The sequence below is a fragment of the Cucumis sativus genome, chromosome 3 (genome assembly GCF_000004075.3).
Source record: "Cucumis sativus cultivar 9930 chromosome 3, Cucumber_9930_V3, whole genome shotgun sequence".
NCBI lineage: Eukaryota > Viridiplantae > Streptophyta > Magnoliopsida > Cucurbitales > Cucurbitaceae > Cucumis > Cucumis sativus.
Genome location: NC_026657.2, coordinates 16,959,865 through 16,980,813, shown reverse-complemented (window position 1 = coordinate 16,980,813; position 20,949 = coordinate 16,959,865). Strand labels below are relative to the sequence as shown.

The window sequence follows — 20,949 nt, the reverse complement described above, 5'->3', positions numbered from 1 at the left end:
TAGGGCACTATGTGCCTATTCATCGTGTGATACATAAGTCCTCGTTGAATACAAGTTTTCCTACTGCATGCCCAAATGCAAGCAAAACAGTAGGTTTGCCTGGGTGATCCATGATCGAAAACAAATAATTATTTATAGACTTTAGTTCTAGGGTCCACTTATCGTTTAGGCATTATGGCAATTAAGTTGAAAGAATATAACGCTAACTACAACTATTTACCTACAACTAGAGACTCATGCACATAGAATAAATTATGGCAAGTTGGAGGATTGAATGAACTAACTTGTATGCAAGAAAATTATGGCAAGTTGGAAGGTCTACGCATTATTAGGTGATTAAGTAGTGCAACAGTCTTGCTGTGATATAATTGCATATTCAGTACATGATTAAGGTGACCTTCTCTCGAAGTGTTTAGACGCCTCACTTGCTCACCTTTCGAGATGCAACTAACTATACTTAATTAAGCGAGCTATACCTAGATGACTTGACTTATAATACTTATAGGACTTCTCGTTTAAGGATGGCAACCACTCGACGCCTATTGTCCTGATCACTTGTTCACCTTTTGGGATACAAATGTTGGAAGTTACCTTTGTTAAGGTGAAGTTTGTTGCTTAACTCCTCCTTACGTGCATTGGCCTTATTCTTGATACTTACCCTCTCAAGTAGTTGGCAATTGACACTGGCCACATGATGAATATAGCTCAACTAATACGACAAGATTTATAAGCTAGACTTCTTACCAAGAACCTATCACAACTCTAACTACTAATAACACATTGGCAGATGAGAAGTCAAGAAATGATGGATTGACAAGGGGTAAACATGCAATATATGTATAAAGAATATAGGCCTTTGGCCAATGTACAATATGAACATCACATATATTACAATGACATAAAAAGACGGAGAGAAAGAAGAATGAAAATTACTACAAGTTAGAGGGAAAACAGGAGAATGATTCTTCTCTTGCTTGAACTCTGCTTATGGTCCATTCCGACCTCTTTTGCCCTCTTTGGGCCATTTTGGCCTATTCTGGCCTCCTCCTCTTGGTGAAGACGAAGTGCATGTATAGGATTTTTTTCGACGGAAACTTCTATTTCTCTTAGTGTGCCAACGCTGGCATCTGACCCTTTAAAGTCACATCACTCCAACTATCATCCTTGTCTTCCAGTGAGCTTTTCTCATGTGATGTCGTGGTTCCTTGCCTGTGGTTGTTAATCGCTAAGCTAGTTTCCATCGCATAGCGTTTGCATGAGATGTCTTGTGTGATTTGATCCTCTCTTCTTTTCCACTTATCCTGCGTTTAAACATGATAATCGTGTAAAACCGGCATGACACTTATGTAAGCTATATTTCTAAATACTCATGAACTTACAACATGAGTCACACATTTTGATCATCTTCTTATGCGTTTTGACCTTATTATTCTAATAAAAATGTATGTAATAACAAATATTTTTGTACGTTATTAGTGACCTCATAGGACCGAAGTAGGCGCTGACAATCTCAAAGGAATAGAAGTTTTTCGCCTAAAGTTGCCTAGAAAAAGAACTCCACCTCCACCATAAAGAGGAGGTCTGAGTATACCACAAATGGGGCCTTTATGGGTCAATCCTATAGAGAGAGGCGGAAGGGAGCAACCTTTCTGCCATCTATAGAGTTCCTTTTGTTCTTCTCCTACGAGATTGTGAGTGAAAGCTTTGAGTTAAGGTAGAGAAGAAAGTCATTTCCCCTTTTCCCCCTAACTTGTATTCTTTTCCATTCTTCTGTCTTCCATTCTTTTGTTATTTTCTGTGTAATATTTATAATGTTCATATTGTACTATGGCCGAAGGCCTACATTCTTTATACATATTACATGTTTATACATTTTCAATCCATCCCATCTCTCTTTTTCATTAGTCAATGTGTTAGTGATAGTTTAGGTTGTTGATAATCTTTGATAGGAAGCTTCACTTATTAGTCTTATCACATTAGTTGAGCTATTCTCATCACTTGGTCAGTGTAAGTCACCAACTACTGAGAGGGTAAGTAGCAAAGACATGGCTAATGCACGCAAGGAAGAGTTTTTTCTTCCTTTGCAAGATAACTTCCATCATTTATATTCCGAAAGGCGAACAAGTGTAGGCACTAGGCACCGAGAGGTTGCTGCCCTTAATCGCGAAGTGTTATACGTCACTTAAGTGAACTCTTTTAGATATAACTTGCCTAAGCACTCTTAGTCATGTGGATCCTGAAAGGTGACCATGTGTGGTGTTTAACAACTCTGAGAGGAGCACACCTTAATCATAAGTTGGTTGAGTGAGTTATATCGCATTAAGGCTATCACCTTACTTAATCGTATTATAATACATGACATTCCTGCATTCTCTTTGCACACAAGTTAGTTAGCATCATCTTATCGCCTAATTCATATTCCCCCTCTATAGGCTCTCTAGGCTTAGTTTAGGAAGTTTTGTTTATCTCTACATTCTTTGAATTCCTTATAATTCACAATTCATTACATTTGTTATTCTTTAATTCATTTATATTGCCTAACCGATAAATAAACCTTAGAACTAATATCTTGAAACAATTTCCTGTGTTCGACCCTGGATCATTTAGGTAAACCTGTTATTCATTTGCACTTGGACAAACAGTAGGAAAACTTGAACTCAATGAGGACTTAGCTATTACGCGATGAAGAGATACGTAGTGAGTATTTTGCATGCTATGATCATGACCCATGACTTATTGCATAGAAGTAATTGCACAATAAAGAAAGATAAGGTGAACATCTTTACACACGATGAACCTGCTTCGTGACGTATTGCAATTGCATTATACAAAGGCAAAACTACTAAGTCCTAGTTTGTCCCAACACAACACTACAACCCATCTGTTGTCCTTGCATATCTGAAAATGCCACATCGCCACTGTCCGAGTTGTTTGATTTACATTGTTGCTCCATTGTTTCGATATCGATTCACGTCGTTGTCATTGTGGGTTTGTAATTGACAAGCTCAGCTGCATTGGTTCCTTTCACTTGATCTTGCTATCAATAGTTGGATCTTCGAGTTTCCAATTTGAATTTTAGAAGAGATTGGTCGCTGTCTAACCAGTTGGAAGATTGAAATTGGGTGTTTTCACACAACTTGGGTAAGATTCTAAGCTTTATGGTTTGGGTCTTGAATATTGATTTAATTCTAGTGCTAATATTGAATAACCCATGATGTTGAAAGCTAGATTTCAAAGTTAGAAGGATGTTAGGGCGCTATCCATTAGAATTAAGGCTACTTTGATAAGTGTTTGGTAAGATTTTGAGTAATTTTAGTAAGTTTCGTGAAAACCCATTTAGTTTCGACATGAATTTTTTGTTACCATATTGTTTGAATGGAAGATCGAAGACTTTAAAGAATTGTGAAGCATTGTCCATTGCACTTAGGAACTTAGTTACGTCAATGCATGACGAAAAAATACATGCAAGCTCTTAAACTTTAATTGGAAGATCTAGTAGTAGAATCTTTTACTTGAGAGATTTGCCAAACAAAATAATCTCTCTCTGACAGTACAAAATCTCCAATTAATTTGATTTCAAAATTGAGGTTTAAACCAATTCAACCTTGATGAAACAAAATCAAGGTTTAAATCTTCAAGATTTGACAAAGGAACCTTCCAAAGGCAATCAACCAAAAACAATTCCAGTCTAAATTATTTAACTTTTAATGAGTATTAAAATTTCACAATAAAGATCCAAAACTCTTACCTAATTCACCAATCTTAACCAAAACTGATGAGGGAGCGCTTGAGGATTATCTTAGCGAAGAAGATGAAGAACCTTTATCTTTTTTCTTTTCTTTCCAATTTAACATTTCAATGCAATTTATAAATCCAAATAATAATAATAATATTTATCATTATTATTTCCTTTTCCTTTTAGGATATATAATATATATATATATATATACATATATTTTTAATTTCCATTTATTTTTTCAATAATTATATTTCATTGTATAATTATCAATTTTCCTTTTAAATAAATCAAATTCATTCTCTTTCCTTATTTACCCAATCATATCAAATTATCACCAAAATCAATATTTATCTTTTTCCAAAATAATAAATATCTTCCACAAAAATTAATTTTCCATAGATAAAATTATTTTTAATCTTTTTCATAATAATTATATATATATATAACCACATATACATATAATTATCATATCTCTAACAAAATTTTCAATCTTCAATTTAATTAAATAAACACTCAAATTATTTAATTAAATTCAATCTCAACAACACAAAAAATCTCATTGTGTTAATTAATTAAATATTCAACCAACAAATATTTAATTAATTCTAATTCTATAAGACCTTAATTCTAAATCAAATATTTCAAATTAACGCTTAATAGTTCCTACATAATTAAATAAAATTAATATAATTAAATTCAATATTACCATAATTTTGTGGGCGTTACAATAGACTCGGCCTGTCAAACAAACCAAAACCAAGCATCAAAACAGTAAATGGTCTTGTGTTTTCATAGTAAACTTAAGATGAAGTACAAAAGATAACACTCATCCATTTAAACTTTAGACATAAAAACATTTCACAATTTTCTCCTAAATTTTCTAGATTCAATAACCTATCTTCAACTAATGATACCGTCGTTAATACTTGACAAAAATTAATGTACATTATGTCAAACTCTTCATTTTGAAATTCTCTCTAACTTACTTGAAGGAAAGAAAACAAGATTCTCAATAGATTGTTACAGAAATAGCCAGAAACACAAGTAGTCCAAATTTGAGTCTCCTGCTAACCTCTTGCTTACTCTGAAATTAAAAGTTGAGTCTTCATGATTGTTGTAGGAAGTTTAGTAAGATTTCCAACCATATCTGATAGATCTCCTAAATCAATCTATACAACCCAAAATACTAAAAAAAACTAAAGACTTCGTGAATTTACCCTTGTCTCTTCGAAAATCTTTAATTTTACATCAAAATTTTGCTCAAGATTCTTTCATAAAACTTGCTATAAATTGAATAAAATTTCAAACATATATATATATATATATATATTATATATATATATATATATATATATATATATATATATATATATATTATACACTTAATTTCATTTGGTCTCCCTTTTCCTATTTCTTAATTCACTTTTAACTAATTTAATTTCACTTTTTTTTTCTTATTCTTAAATGTATATATATGATATATATATACACAATTTCTATTTATTTTTTTTCCTTTCTTTTCTTTTTTTTTTTTTATAAATAAGTTCCAAAATGATTAACAAAAAGTTTAAAAAACTTTGTCATTTTTCTTATTCTTAAATGTATATATATGATATATACCTGCACAATTTCTATTTATTTTTTTTACTTTTTTTTTTTTTTTTTTATAAATAAATTCCAAAATGATTAACACAACTGAACAAAAAAAAACTTTGTCATTCTTTCTTCAATGACTTAAATTCAACTTCCTATAATATATAAAAATAACAAATAATCCAAGAAAATTCTCAAATTAACAAATTTCATATGAGCTAATAGAGGAACCTAATTTACCTATAGATCATGGGCTCCAACGATTCAAGATTAATTGGCTAAACCCTTTTAGACTAAGCTAATCAACATTTGTTAATTAACGAGTCATTCCACTAAAATTTCATAGTTGCACTTCCGTTGCTATAGATATACTTGTGTCCATTTGATATAACGATAGTTAGTAAGTTAATCATTCACAAGTTGTTCGTAACCTCGGTTAGGTCAAAATATCATTTTACTCTCAAGACTACATCTTGTTCCTTAAGTTCCATTGATCCACTATTGAACAATTGGTTTAAGGTCCAACCTATAAACCGAACCCCTCTCTGGCCAAAGGAGAGGGTGGGCCGGATAGAAACGATATACATGCACAACGGAATAAAGATCAGATTTTTACTCTAATTGCAACTAAACAAGTTTAGTGATTAATATGCATAAAAAACCTTAAATTAACAAAGATAAGGTTTTTTACGCATGTTAATCACTAAACTTGTTTAGTTGCAATTAGAGTAAAAATTCGATCTTTATTCCATTGCGTATGTCTACCATTTTCATCATGTGGTATCAGAGTATGCTTAATTTTACTCAATTCCATATGGTGGGTTTCTGTCAATTTATCATGTGATATCAGAGCATGCTTAATTTTACTCAATTGCATATGGTGGATTTTTGTCAATTTATTAGATAGATTGTGTGTTGAACTAAAATGGATATATTATGGCTTTGGCAAATTAAATTAAGCTTGTTGTAATGTATTTCACCAAATTATTATTGTAATAATTTAGTCCTTAGCTTAACTTAGGAGCCAAAACCAGTCCATTTTAAGGTGTTTAATTAATTATGCATGTGATGTATGTTTTAATTATTCTTTTAATTTGTATGTGCATAAAGTATGCGATATAAATTTAAAATTCGACCATAGGTTAACATGTTCATGCATTGAAAGTATGTTATAATTGTTATAATGTATATTACGCATGTTGATTAATTAATATGAAGATTAATTAATTTGATTAAATAATTGTTTAATTAATTATATTAATTTTAATTAGATGTGATTGAATGAAATTAATTATTTAACTTAATTAAATATGAGTTAAGTAAAAGTTAAATAAATTTAGATCTATATTGATTAATTTCTTTATATAATTGTTATATATTGTTGTTTGTTGGTTGTTTGTTATAGTTTATCCTAGTTCTTTTATAAGTGATAAAATGAATTATACTTTTAAAATATATAACAAAAATAACTTGCATGATCACCTAAGTTAAAAAATATCTACCTTATTTGTAGAATTAGGTTGATATCTTATAAAATTGGTTATAAGAGACTCATCTGATTAGATCTTGCCAACTAGTCAAATAAGATAACGAAGGTTTGGAGGTTCTTAAGTTGACGATTTTCGAAACACCTTCTACCTGGAGATTGTAATCAATTCTTGAGCCTAATTTGACCTAGCTTTATGAGTATGTGTGAGAGATGTGAGGTAATAAAACTAGTTTATGACCTAGACATAGTAGGTTAAAATAAGATATAGTGGTTATGCTCAGATGTTTCACCTAGATTTAGGATTTGTTTAAATTAGCCTGAATAAAATCCTAAAGTAGTTAAATACCCTTAAAACCATTATAGAACACCTTAGCTAGAGAGAAGTAGTGTACTTTTAATCTCTAGTGTCCTTAAGAGTTCACATAGTGAGGTCCATGCAAGGCTTTGCGCCATGCATAGGAGCGAACTCCATTCAGAGAGTGTTTGCATTAATCAATATCAAAGTGAATAGGGAAAGTAGCTCATAGTAAATGGGTGAGGGATATGTGACAACACATCCCATGATCACTTCCATTGGGTCACACCGTGAGATTCCTATAATGTGTCGCTTGTCTGTCCTAGAGCGACGTTTCCTTCAGAGGGCTGTGTTATAGGATTCAAAACACAATGAAATCTAAATGTGGATAGGGTCCCCTTGGTTAGTTTTCATGTTGACTTTTTCCTTCGAGGGCATAATGATTCTAATATCTGAGATTAAAAAATGGAGGGTTACACTTACAAAATTACTAAGCTGTTAGTATAATTTCGACCGAAATAACGATAACTGAATGCTATAGCAATATGAGATACTTAGGAGTTAGCATATGGTCAAGATTGTTTTGGTTCAAAGGAGGAATAATCGACTGCCCTTCGGTGGGGGTTATTCTAAACCTTTGGAATATCGTTGCAAATACTGATAATACAAAACCATAATGATGGGTACATTATCAGTATTTGCTAAATGATTGACTTCTTTAGTGATTATGGTTTCTAAAATGAATATATTTATTTTTCAGCATAAATAGCTCCATAGTTCAACTTTTAGCTTCCGAAAAACTTAATGGCGATAATTATCTGGCATATAAATCAAATCTTAACACAATATTAGTGGTTGACGATTTAAGGTTTGTCTTAACCGATAAATGTCCTCAAAACCTTACCTCTAATGCTAACCGAACTGGTCGAAAAGCATATGATCGATGGGTAAAAGCAAATGAAAAGGCCCGTGTATTCTTGCCAGCATGACTGATGTTTTGGCAAAGAAACATGAATCCTTAGGTATGGCTAAAGTGATTATGGATTCATTAAAGGAAATGTTTGGGCAACCAGAATGGTCCTTAAGACACAAGGCAATCAAATACATTTACATTAAGCGTATGAAGGAATGGACCTCTGTTAGAGAACGTGTTCTGGACATGATGATGCATTTCAACATCGCCGAAGTAAATGGTGGTCCCATCGAAGAGGTTAATCAAGTTAGCTTTATCTTAAAGTTTCTTCCGAAGAGCTTCATTCCATTTCAGACGAATGCGTCTTTAAACAAGATACAGTTTAGCCTGACAACCCTTCTAAATGAGCTTCAAAGGTTCCAAACTCTTACTTTGGGTAAGGGAAAACAAGTGGAAGCAAATGTTGCTACCACAAAAATGAGTTTTTTAAAAGGATCGTCCTCTAAAAGCACAAGTGGACATTCTAAGCCTAAAGCTCAAATAAAAAAGAAGGGAAAGGGGAAGACTCCCAAGACGAACAAGGGAAAGAAAGCTGCAGAAAGAGGTAAGTGTTACCATTGTGGCCAGAACGGACACTCGTTAAGGAACTACTCGAAATACCTTACTGAGAAGAAAGCAGAGAAAACAGCACAAGGTTACTCTCAAGGTTGGAACGGGAGAGGTAGTCTCGACTGAAGCAGTGGGAGACTTGAAGTTGTTTCTTGAAGATTGATATCTACTACTTAAAAATGTTCTGTATGTACCTCAAATGAAGATGAACTTGATATCTATCTCTTGCATTTTGGAACATATGTATGAAATATCTTTTGAAATTAATCAAGCGTTCATTTTCAGTAAAAATATTCAAATATGTCTTGCTATACTTGAAAACAACTTATATAAGTTAAGACCGCAAACTTTGTCTTAAATACTGAAATGTTTAGAACAACTGAAACTCATAATAAAAGACAAAAGGTTTCTTCTAACGCCTATTTATGGCACTTAAGACTTGGTCATATAAATCTCAATAGAATTGGGAGATTAATTAAGAGTGAACTTCCAAATCAGTTAGAAGATAACTCTCTACCTCCATGTGAATCTTGTCTTGAAGGAAAAACGACCAAAAAACTTTTTACTGGAAAAGGTCTTAGAGCCAAAGTATCTTTAGAGCTTGTGCATTCGGACCTCTGTGGACCAATGAATGTCAAGGCTCAAGCAGGGTACAAATATTTCATCAGTTTCATTTATGATTATTCAAGGTATGGTCATGTTTACCTAATGCATCATAAGTTTGATTCTCTTGAAAAGTTCAAAGAATATAAGGCTAAAGTTGAGAATAAATTAGAAAAAACAATAAAGATACTTCGATCAGATCGAGGTGGAGAGTATATGGACTTGTGATTCCAAAATTATTTGATAGAAAATGGAATTCAGTCACAACTCTTTGCACCTAGTACGCCTCAATAGAACGATGTATCAGAAAGAAGAAATTGAACCTTGTTAGACATAGTTCGCTCTATGATGAGCTTTGCTCAATTACCAGATTCTTTTCAGGGATATACTTTGGAGACAGTTGTCTATATTTTGAATAATGTTCCCACTAAAAGTGTTTCAGAAACACCTTATGAGCTTTGGAAATGACATAAAGGAAGTTTACTCCACTTTAGAATTTGGGGAAGCCCGACAAGTGTTGGTACAAAATTCTAAGAAATTGGAACATCGTTCAAAGTTATGCATATTCGTAGGTTACCCAAAGGAATCAAGGGGTGGTCTCTTCTACGATCCTCAAGATAATAAAGTATTTGTTTCGACAAATGCTACATTCTTGGAGGAAGATCACATCAAGAACCATTAATCGCGCAATAAACTAGTATTAAGTGAGATTTCTACAAATGCTACAGATATACCTAGTTCATAAACTAAAATAGTTGATAAAACTTGAAAATTTGGTCAATCACATCCTCCTCAAGAGTTGAGAGAGCCTCAATGTAGTGGGAGGGTTGTTCATCAACCTGATCGGTACTTGGGTTTAATAGAAACTCAACTCGTCATACATGATGATGGCATAGAGGATCCATTAACCTATAAACAGGTAATGAATGATGTAGATAGTGACCAATGGATCAAAGTCATGAACCTTGAAATGAAGTCTATATACTTCAATTTTGTCTGAACTTTAGTAGATCAACAAAATGATATAAAACCTATTAGTTGTAAATGGATCTACAAGAGAAAACAAGATCAAGCCAGTAAAATACAGACTTTTAAGGCTCGCCTTGTGGCAAAAGGTTTAGCCAAAGAGAGGGAATAGACTATGAAGAAACTTTCTCTCCAGTTGCTATGCTCAAGTCGATTAGAATACTCTTGTCCATCGCTACCTTTTACGATTATGAAATTTGACAGATGGATGTCAGGACAACATTTTTGAATGGTAATCTTGAGGAGAATATCTATATGACTTAACCATAGGGGTTTATAGAACAAGGTGAAGAACAAAAAGTTTGTAAGCATTTAAAATCCATTTATGGTTTGAATTAAGCATCTAGATTTTAAAATATAAGATTTGATACTGCGATCAAATCTTATGGCTTTGAGCAAAATGTTGATGAACCTTGGGTTTACAAAAGGGTTTTCAATTCCAATATAGCATTCCTAGTTCTATATGTTAATGATATTCTGCTCATTGGGAATGGTGTGAATAATCTTAACGACATCAAGAAATGATTATCTACGCAATTTCAAATGAAAGATTTGGGAGATGCACAACAAGTTCTTGAAATCCAAATTGTTCGAAACTGTAAAAACAGAACACTAGCCATGTTTCAAGCATCTTATATAAACAAAATGTTGTCTAGATATAAGATGCAAAATTCCAAAAAGGGCTTGTTGCCGTACAAATATGGAATTCAGTTGTCAAAGGAACAATGTCCTAAGTCACCTCAAGAAGTTGAGGATATGAGAAAAATTCTCTATGCTTCTGATGTTGAGAATTTGATGTATGCAATGTTATGTACTAGACTTGACATTTGCTACTCAGTAGAGATAGTCAGTAGGTATAGTCCAATCCTGGATTTGATCACTAGACAGCCGTTAAGAATATTCTAAAATATCTTAAAAGAACAAAAGACTACATGCTCGTGTATGGAACTAAGGACTTGATTCTTACTGGATATACTGATTCTGATTTCAAAACTGATAAAGATGCTAAAAAGTCTACATAAGGACCGATATTCACTCTAAATGGAGGACCAGTAGTATGGAGAAACGTAAAGCAAACTTGTATAGCTGACTCCACAATGGAAGCTGAAAATGTAGTAGCTTGCGAAACGGCAAAGAAAGCAGTATGGCTAAGGAAATTCTTGACAGATCTAGAAGTTGTTCCAAATATGCATTTGCCAATTACTTTATATTGTGATAACAATGGTCCAGTTGCAAATTCAAGAGAATCTAGAAGCCATAAACGAGAAAAGCATATCGAACGCAAGTACCATCTTATCAGAAAAATTGTACATCGTGGTGACGTTGTAGTGACTCAGATACTTTCTGCGCAAAATATTGTTGATCTTTTTACAAAAGCTCTCACGGCTAAAGTGTTTGAGGGTCACCTACAGAGTTTAGGTCTATGATGTATGTAAACTAGGACAATTGGGAGACTTATTGGGCATGTGCTCGAGTTTATTGTATTTGTATGTTTATTATATTCATATTAGTAATTCTCTCCGGAATAAATTCAGCTTGTTTTATCCCACTACGAGTTTTAGTCCAAGTGGAAGTTTGTTGAAATTTATGTCCTAAAACTTGTAGTTTGTAATCATATTCTATTCAACAAAGTTGTTATTGATACTATAACTTTAAAGCTAATAAACTAAGGACTTGAGGCTATTATATATATAGTAAATTTGAACTTTATGTAGAGACATAAACGTGGATAAAGTTCGAGTATATAGCCTAAATAGTCTATAGTATAGGAATACGGTTGGACACCTTATTCTGGAAACACTGTGGATGCGGCCCGCTTTGTAGTTAGTACAAACGATGTGATCCTGAATCATTCGTGTAGAAACATGAAAGTGGGGGCATCCTATGTAGTGAGAAATTGATTGTTGAAGTTGGTATATTTATAGAGTTTCTTGCATGCGATTAAGATGACACTTAATCCTTGATTAGACTCACCTCTTAAGCATGTATTAACACCTCAAAAACCCCTCCACATCCTACTTGACCGCAAAATGCATGGTGTCATGGTTGTGACAATTGGATTTACTTTTAACCGAATGCTCAAAACATGCCACATTGATGTCCAACTCATATGGCTAACCTTTATGGCTTTCTCGCATAGCTTAGCCGCCAACTAACCTTTCAACGCCTAGTTTGGCCGCCTAGTAACTTATTAAACGCCTAGCCTTGCTTCCTCGCGTGGACAAGCGTTCCAAATGCATAGCTCTTGGTCGCAAGCTTGCTAACCTCTCAAAGCCTTCTCGCCTAGCACCATTCTCGTCCAATGACACCCATTTGATGGTTCTTCTCGCCTAGCCACAAGCCACAACTAACCTCCAAACACATGATAACCTCTAAAGCCATTTTGCCAAGACATCCCAAAACGTCTAACAAGCTTCAACGCCTAACATCTCAACACCACACTTTGTCTTGGGAGGTTCTTCACGCCCACATGCCCCTTTTCGCCTAGACCAATTCCAATGTCAACACTTAGCCAAATAACCTCTAAAGTCAAGTTCCTTGCCTAGTGACACTTCTTTAGAGGTTCTTTTCTCCTTGGTCGCCCACATCATGTCCAAACGTCCATCCTTAGAGGTTCTCAAACCCTACTTTGCCACCCATGACACCACTTAGAGGTCCTTTTGGTCTTCCTTGTCACCCATGCCAACCTCTAAAGACAAAAATACTTCTTTTGGACACGTAGCCAAAATTTTCCAACCTTTCTCTTTTTCTAAAACTCAAGCTTAAATTCCAAATATTTTTACCTTTATTTTCCATAAATTTTATTTTCTCTTGTCCTTGACTAATCTTAGTAAATCCAAAGGTTAAAGAAATTTCGGGTTTCACATTTATGGACGACGTCAAGATTTTCCATGGAGAACCTTGACACTACATGTTGTGCGTCGGGAAATCCTCCAATTTTTTTTAAAAAATACCATCCATTATTAAATGGAAGGTGTATATAAATGCACCCTTAGGTTCCTAATATAACCCTAGTACATTTCTATTATGTAGCCTTAAAAAATTCTAATTAAATCCTAACTACTAATTAAAAATTAATTAACTAAAATTAAGAGTGCAACTAAATTCAAAATAAGACTTATTTCCTCTCCATCCCAAGAACATTGCACAAGGATAAATGGGCAACTACATCAAATTAGAAGACCTGTAAATGCAATAACATTTGAAAACTATAGAAAACTAGAATCTTAGTCATAAAAGTAGAATGTATTATACTGAACTGTAAGCATTTACATGGAGATTCCTTCAGTATTTGGAGCATGATATTTTTTCTTATCTTTACATGTAAAGATCAAAAGAAAATTAAAACTTTCACAAATTAAAATAACAGAAAACAAAATTGGACCAAATCAGGACATGGCCTAGGATGAGTGATAACGCATATAAATACTTGTTATTATACCCTCGTTTATCAGAATAAGGAGGTCAAAATGCATAAGAAAAGGTTCAAAGTGTGTGACTCGCGTTATAAATTCATAAATATTTAGAAATAGGGCTTACATAAGCATCATGCCTATTTTATGCGATTACCGTGTCTAAATGCAGGATAAGTGGGAAAAGAATAAATGAGCAAATCACATAGAACATCTCGTGCAGAGGCCATGCAATGGAAACTCACAGATCACCAGACATTTGGCTGAAGGCATTATGATCACTTTATGTTCAAGGAGAAATTCAATTCCGAGTACTACATCAAAGTCATCCATACCTACAACCACGAAGTCAACAGGATCGCTTCATCCTTCCAACTGTATCATTGCTCGTTTTACTGATTCGACGACAGGTAAAGTTGTAGAATTCACAACCTTCATTTTTTCTGTATCCTTCTCTCAATGAAGGTTCAGTCGTCTGGCTTCTACCACCGTGATGAAATTGTGGGTTGCACCAGAGTCAACCATAGTGCTCTTTGCGTGTTTCTAGTTGATCCAGGTGTCAACATATATTAGACCCCCTTCCGTACGTCTACTTGTCTCCCCCACTTTCTTATGAAGAGACGACAAGAATCTTATGGCCCCCACTCTAAGATTTTGAACTTCCTCTACTTGCCCAACTTCCTTCTTTGATTGACTCAACTTGTCATCTGAGTCAGAAGCTAAAGCGGCCCGAAAGACATAGAAGGTTGATTTATTCAAGCATTCCTTAGCCTGAAAGACATAAAAGGCTGAAAGGACGATTTGATGTGTTCGGACTCTTATGTCTTTGCCAGGTGTTCTCTGAGTTGGGTTAGGAAGGCTTGCGGTCTCTACCGGTACTTATGTCTTCACTAACAGCTTTGGGAGAATTCAGTGGGCTATTTTTATTTCTTACAGGTGAAAAACTTTGGTGACGTCTCGTATCTTGAGGGTCACAAGACATATCAAACAAATGTTCGACTGCTACATAGGCAGACGTGAGGTCCTAAACTCTTTGTTCATATAGCTTAGTCTTTGCCCATGGCTTTAGCCCTTCGACAAAATAGAATATTTTGTCTTTTTCTGTCATGTCACATATGTCTAACATTAGCCCCACAAATTGTGTCACATACTTCCGAATGGTGCCAATGTGTTCTACTTCACGCAGTCTTCGTCAAGCCAAAATGTTAACATTCTCGGTAAAAAACTACAAACAAAGTTCCTTCTTCAAACTGTCCCAGGTATTTATCGTGCAATGTCCTTCCTGAAAATCAACATATCGAACCTCCACCATAACTTTGCATCTTCCGACAGATGCATGGTTGCCAATATCACTTTGGCTTCTTCTGTATTGGTGTTTGTGGCCTTAAAGTATTGTTCGATATCAAAGATAAAATTTTCTAGTGCCTTTGCATCTCTCGCCCCACACAAGGGTTTGGGTTCAGAGATTTTTATCTTGCTAACTAAAATTGCTCCTCCGGTCGGAGCTTGATTTGCTATAGCTCGCATTATAAGGTTCACCTCTGCGATTTCATAAAAAAATTAATTTGATGCTAGTGGTGATTGTGCTTCAAAAGTCGAGAAAACAAATAGTGCAAAGTTGTTTATCAATTTTGTTCTTCAACGTCAACTGCAAAGAACAAATGACTTTATTCATGCATATATTTACAAACTTTTGGAAAGACCATACTCATCCAGATCATCCAACTCCATCCACTCCCAAAAGGGAATTCATTCTAAAAATTAGCATTTACTGCACATAGTTCACCAATATACACAGAACTATTCATCAAACTTTATCTAAGACACATGTCAAAAATCTATTTATTCAAACATATAACGGAAACTTATAAGTTGGCAGCAACAATATTGAATGCAAAATCTGTTTCAAGAAAGGGACCTTTCTTAAACTTGTTTTGGTGCTTCACATCACAATCAATAGTAGTTAGGAGCCAATAATGTTATTTCTGTTGGTGATATATAATTAAATTTGCCTTCAACCACAAGCTTAAGCTTTTGGGTGAATCGGTGATTTAATATGGTATCAGAGCAGGTGGTCCTGGGAGGTCCTGTGTTCAAGCCCCTGCATTGTCGTTTCCTCCCCAATTAAAATTGATTCCACTTGTTGGGCCTTTCAGATATTTCAAGCCCACAAGTGAGGGGGAGTGTTGGTGATATATAATTAAATTTGCCTTCAACCACAAGCTTAAGCTTTTGGGTGAATCGGTGATTTAATAATTTCCATCATTTTCATTCCAAGTAGAGCACTAATCATCCAACCATTAACCAATTTCCAAGAAACTCACTATATCAATATTCGTCTTAAAAGCATTTGGAAAATTATCAAAAGGAAGGAAATTTCTGAAGAAGTAAGAATTACCTGCTAATTTAGTCGGCTTCTGCTTCATATCATCTGTAGTCTAGCTATGCTTCTCAAAAGAGAACTTCTGTTCATAATGGAAAGTGGGGAAGAAGGAAAAAAATATGAAAGCAGCTACGGTCAGAAAATGTTAAAGCATACAAAAGAAGATCTGAGATAAACAAGATCTGTGTTCTTATCTTCATTTGCCTCTTTATGGCTTTATTACTTCCTCTTTACACTAAAATTTTGATCTATCTCTCTCTCCTTTTCTAAACAGTAGAAAATCAAACCAACCATAGATGCTTACATTTGCTAATACATATTAGATAACATGTATATCCTTATCATGGACCCTACTTATCAGGGAGTTTCAACGTCAGAAAATGGGGCTTTGTATCAAGCAGATCACAAGTGCTAACTATCTAGTAATCATCTTCATTTACTTAGTTTTGAAGGAAATCATAAATTACATACACATCCAACTGGTAAATACAAGTTTTTTATTGGCCAATTTGATTTAAATAACACATATAAGTAGTTAAGCCTGCAAACTTTGAGAAACTCAATCATGACAGAGTTTAGGCAAAACCTGCAACACTTCAAGTCTTCCAAAGCATCTGAAGAAATGACCTTCAATATGGAAGTGATAAACCAGTTCTCTAATGCGATGGAGAGTGCGTTAGAGGATTTCAATGAAACAGAATCGTCAGTGGAAAATTTCTGGGGCTACCATTTCCAGTTACCTGAAAACACATCACCAAGCTCACTTTCCAATTTTTCTTCTGTTGCTCTACTGAAATGTCAGAAAGAGTTTCCAGTGATAACTCGAAGCAGTCTACCGGTAGATAGTGGACACGAAACCATGAAAAGAAAAGAGAAACAAGTATCAGAAAGAAATTCAGGAATCCTTTGTGCAGCTTTTGGAAATGACAGTAGTAATGCTAGGTCTTCAAAAGCAAGTGTCAATTCTCCATCAAATTCTTTCTATTGATTTGAACTTATATTTTCTCTCTTTGAGCTTTAGATATGCATCATATTTGTTATTTTGTTTACTCAGAACATGGAAGGAGGGAGGAAAAGAAGGAATTATGAGAAAGAACAAGAAAAGCCTGGAGAAGTAGTTCATGTTAGAGCAAAACGAGGTCAAGCTACAGATAGTCACAGTTTAGCAGAGAGGGTATTTACTAAATTATGCAATATTTCTTCCTAAACACAATTAGTTTTAAGGATTGATATACTGATCTTCAATATAGAAATCAATAACCGAATAATCCAATAATAAAACAGTCTTCATATTTCAGGTGAGAAGAGAGAAAATCAACCACAAATTAAAATGCTTGCAAAACATTATTCCAGGTTGTCACAAGGTAAATTGTTTTTTTCATGGTCCAGTACAAAACATTGGAGTCTCAACTCTCATGTTCAAACAAAATTTCCAAATTATTTTGCAGTCAATGGGCATGGCGATGGTGTTGGATGAGACTATCAATTATGTTTATTCACTACAGAATCAGGTCGAGGTGAGGAATATGATAAACTTTTCATAAGTATCAATAATGTTTTCATTTAATAGCTCTGATGGACTTACTTTGTTCCTGAATTCAGTTTCTCTCAATGGAGCTTGCAGCTGCATGTTCCACTTTAGGCATAAATTTTGGCATGGGGGATAACAGAAAAGCTTTGGTACTCCAACAACTACCCAAAAGTTTATTAACTTTTGACATTTTACTTTCTACAAATGAAACCATGGAGTAAATTAGTGCCTACTTTAACTGATTTTGATTAGGGATCTGTTTCTGAAAGCATGGGAGGAAGTTACTTTTACTTTTTCATTTTGCAAAGCAAGTTACTTCCTTTATGGCAAAAATAGAAGTATGACTAGGAGAATGAAAAAAAAAAGAATAATAAAGAAACGTATAGGCACTCGTTTATTTCAGTTCACACAAGTTCTTCACTCGCCTCACTTTTTGTCTTCATAACTTCTCCTTACACAAATTTTCTCTCCACCTACCTCAAGATAATTCCTTTTGAAGAGTTTGGGTGTTGAATAAGAATCTACCACTCACACTGACGGAAAAAAAGAAACCAGGGAGGGAGGGATGTCAAGTGCAATGATATTTATTGATAGATCAACAGAAAAATGGTGTTCATTGGCTAGAGGAAGGGTAGAAGTAGGGTGGGTTTAAAAAGAAGGATAAAAAGTTAATTTTTGTCCAGACTTAATTTAACAAAAAGATCCAAAAATATGGTGGATCAAATGAGCCAGTTTGATTGGACAAAACTAAATTCCCAGGCAATCAAACAATATAAAATAAACTTCTTGCTAAGTATGGAATTCAAATTGGTGCTTTCTTTATTTATTAATATTAAAGTATTGATGTTTAAGCTTTAATTATAACACTGCAGGGGACAAGATCACATGAGGAATAGAAGATAAAGAAATTAGATGAGGAAATGATAAAGAAAGCACAGTTGCTTCCACTTGATTAAGCCCTTTTTGACTGCAAATGGGGCATTTGTTATCTATCTGTTGTCACAAACCACATGAGTTTGCTTCCTACATTCATTTTCCTTTTAGGCAAACAAGATAGTGTTTTTTCACAAATCTACAAAATGCCGAAAACAAAACTACCAGAGAGTGATTTATCAGTTTTACATCTAGTGTAAGTTGCAGATAGTAGAAAAGTTGCAACCAAATACCTGATATTGGCCATGTCCGGTCCATATGAGATTCTTAACAGCTTCTTGATGGGATTTTGTTATCTTATCTGCGTCATGTCTACTTTTTTAAACAACTGAGACTGTAATTCTCTTTTGACTTTGTGCTATCATTTTATGTCTTCAGCCAATAGCTTAGGTTTTTTGAAACCTTAAATTATCAAATGAAAAGTAACTACAATAGCTGGTGCACCCTATATTTGCAGAATAACTGTTCTTTCAGTGGTCACCGGTTAGAATAGCAATATAGGTAATTAACTATCAATGGTCATAAAATTGATAAAAGATGGTCAATATCAGATAAATAAATATGAAACCACATATATTTTCAAAATCTAAAGGAAAACTATGCGAACAGAATTTTATCATGAGACTGATAAAAACTAGTAGTTTAATGTAAAGATGTCAATTAGCAAAAAAGAACATTTGAACAATTAAAAAATATATTAAAGAAGCTAAAAACTAAAATTTATTGACACAAGCTGAATACTATATCTACACAACTAGAAATTAACTTGCCTATAACTTTGGCTTATTAGTATATCCAAGTCACGATCTCCATTTTCTATAGCCATTATCATTGATACTAATATCATGCATGTGTATTATAGTGTATTAGTTGTATCTCAAGTATATATTAAGTCAATTTAGAGTTGACTTGAGTGAAGAAAGAGTTTATTTGACCGATTTAGTTGATTGTATTGAAATTGATAAAGACAAATATCAAAAGAAATGTATGTTGATCTTGAATAATTATTCTATGTTGAAACATGGAATGATTTTAATCGAATACTTTTAGATATGGTACTTTATTATTAATACTAAGATTTACTCTTCCCGAATGATCCACAATCGAATTCAGTGTACTTCATAAAGTTTGTATGAGCCAAAAGAGCCCTACTTTTAAAGGATTTCATGTTTGTAGCTTTTACTTTTTAGAGTGAAATGATTAAGGAGACAGCAGATTTATAAAGACGCGGTGTTGGGCAACAATCAATGGAAATCTGATCCACAATGTTCACCTATGTTAATTCCATTTGTCTCATAACCAACTAATGCAGAAATACAACAAAATGTCCACAAAGAAAATATATGAAATAAGAGCTGTTGCAATTTTGGGGCACATTATAGCACATAAAATACAGTATATGGGCTAAAAATACAAAAATTAGAGTGTATAAAGAGGCTAATTTGCATATAAGTGGTTATCGACTGCCCTGTCCCAAACCAAAAATTGCAAGCCTAAACCGAAGCCATATCTTGACCCAGGAAATGATTACACCTATCTTTGATTCAATGGTTATTCCAAGAGAAAAGAAAAGAAAAGAAAACCAAAGAAAATGAAGCCCACAATAAATAAAAACATCATACTTTTGCATGATTAACAAGCCTGTCTACTAACAACCAGGCATTGCAGACTTCATCAGAGACGTCTCCTACAGGATGTCCAAATCAACGGGTGGACCAGTTCTAGATACTCTCTAAAATCCAAAATTACACGAAGTCTAATATTTCATTATCATGACACACTCAAATGGAAGGGCTCTCCTTCAGGTAAGGAGGAAATTAAGTGGTGTTTAAAGGACAACCACCAGCTATGAAGGAAGAGAAACAAATTATGGAAGAGCCCACAAATAAATTGAACGAGAACGAAAGAAAACAGACAGAAATTATAAGGGGGCTAACCGAATCGACCCGACGGAGAGCAAAAAGATCCGAGGCCATGGCCGATAAAAGAGAATGAAAATGTGGGGAATAGTCATTGGGGCCTTTCAGCAAACACATTGAACAAAGACGTGGGGTTCTGTGGGCCTTACCATTGCAACATCGAGACAGAGCAAGTGGTTTATTAGTATCATTTGCCTCGCGAAATCTCTACCAATCACTTGCTTCCATGATATGAAATTGATAATCGGTTTGCAAATTCTCTTTCAAATGTTGGGTTTTTTTTTTTTCTTTTTTTTTGGTGGTGGTTGTTGTAAGGATGGTCCCTTTTTATGGGCCAATCGAAATTTGGCTCAAAGTTAATGAAACGTGGCTTTCCAATTATGTCAACATTGTGTAAAGCTCCTGTTTTGCCCTTAAAATCAGTTTACATGTCCTAGGGCCACTCACTACACAATGCACGTCTATTCGCTCCTCGTTGCTGGATACATGCTTCCTTGTTCCAC

The 20,949-nt window shown here is 34.1% G+C and overlaps 1 protein-coding gene and 1 long non-coding RNA gene across 7 annotated transcripts; one reads left to right on the top strand and one right to left on the bottom strand.

Annotated features, from left to right (window-relative positions):
* Window positions 1-810: 810 nt before the first annotated feature.
* On the bottom strand, window positions 811-18,933 carry LOC105434876. Of its 5 annotated transcripts, none has more exons than XR_004215537.1 (5): window positions 18,761-18,899; window positions 16,650-16,895; window positions 16,079-16,145; window positions 4,446-4,477; window positions 811-1,301 (listed from the first exon to the last, which is right to left on the bottom strand). It is a non-coding gene; the product is annotated as an uncharacterized LOC105434876 (long non-coding RNA). The 5 variants fall into 5 exon arrangements; XR_004215536.1 differs by lacking the exons at window positions 811-1,301; window positions 4,446-4,477 and adding an exon at window positions 17,649-17,792 and having other exon boundaries at window positions 15,959-16,145; window positions 16,650-16,719; window positions 16,804-16,895; window positions 18,761-18,933; XR_004215535.1 differs by lacking the exons at window positions 811-1,301; window positions 4,446-4,477 and adding an exon at window positions 15,396-15,781.
* Window positions 16,455-18,875, top strand: LOC105434877 (transcription factor BEE 3). Of its 2 annotated transcripts, XM_011653078.2 has the most exons (6): window positions 16,455-17,015; window positions 17,118-17,237; window positions 17,362-17,427; window positions 17,512-17,580; window positions 17,666-17,743; window positions 18,467-18,875. In XM_011653078.2, exons 1-6 carry the CDS (start codon window positions 16,629-16,631, stop codon window positions 18,488-18,490), a joined length of 744 nt encoding a protein of 247 aa, XP_011651380.1. In that variant the 5' UTR covers window positions 16,455-16,628; the 3' UTR covers window positions 18,491-18,875. The 2 variants fall into 2 exon arrangements, with proteins under 2 accessions (XP_011651380.1, XP_031739136.1); XM_031883276.1 differs by lacking the exon at window positions 18,467-18,875 and having other exon boundaries at window positions 17,666-17,947.
* Window positions 18,934-20,949: the final 2,016 nt, after the last annotated feature.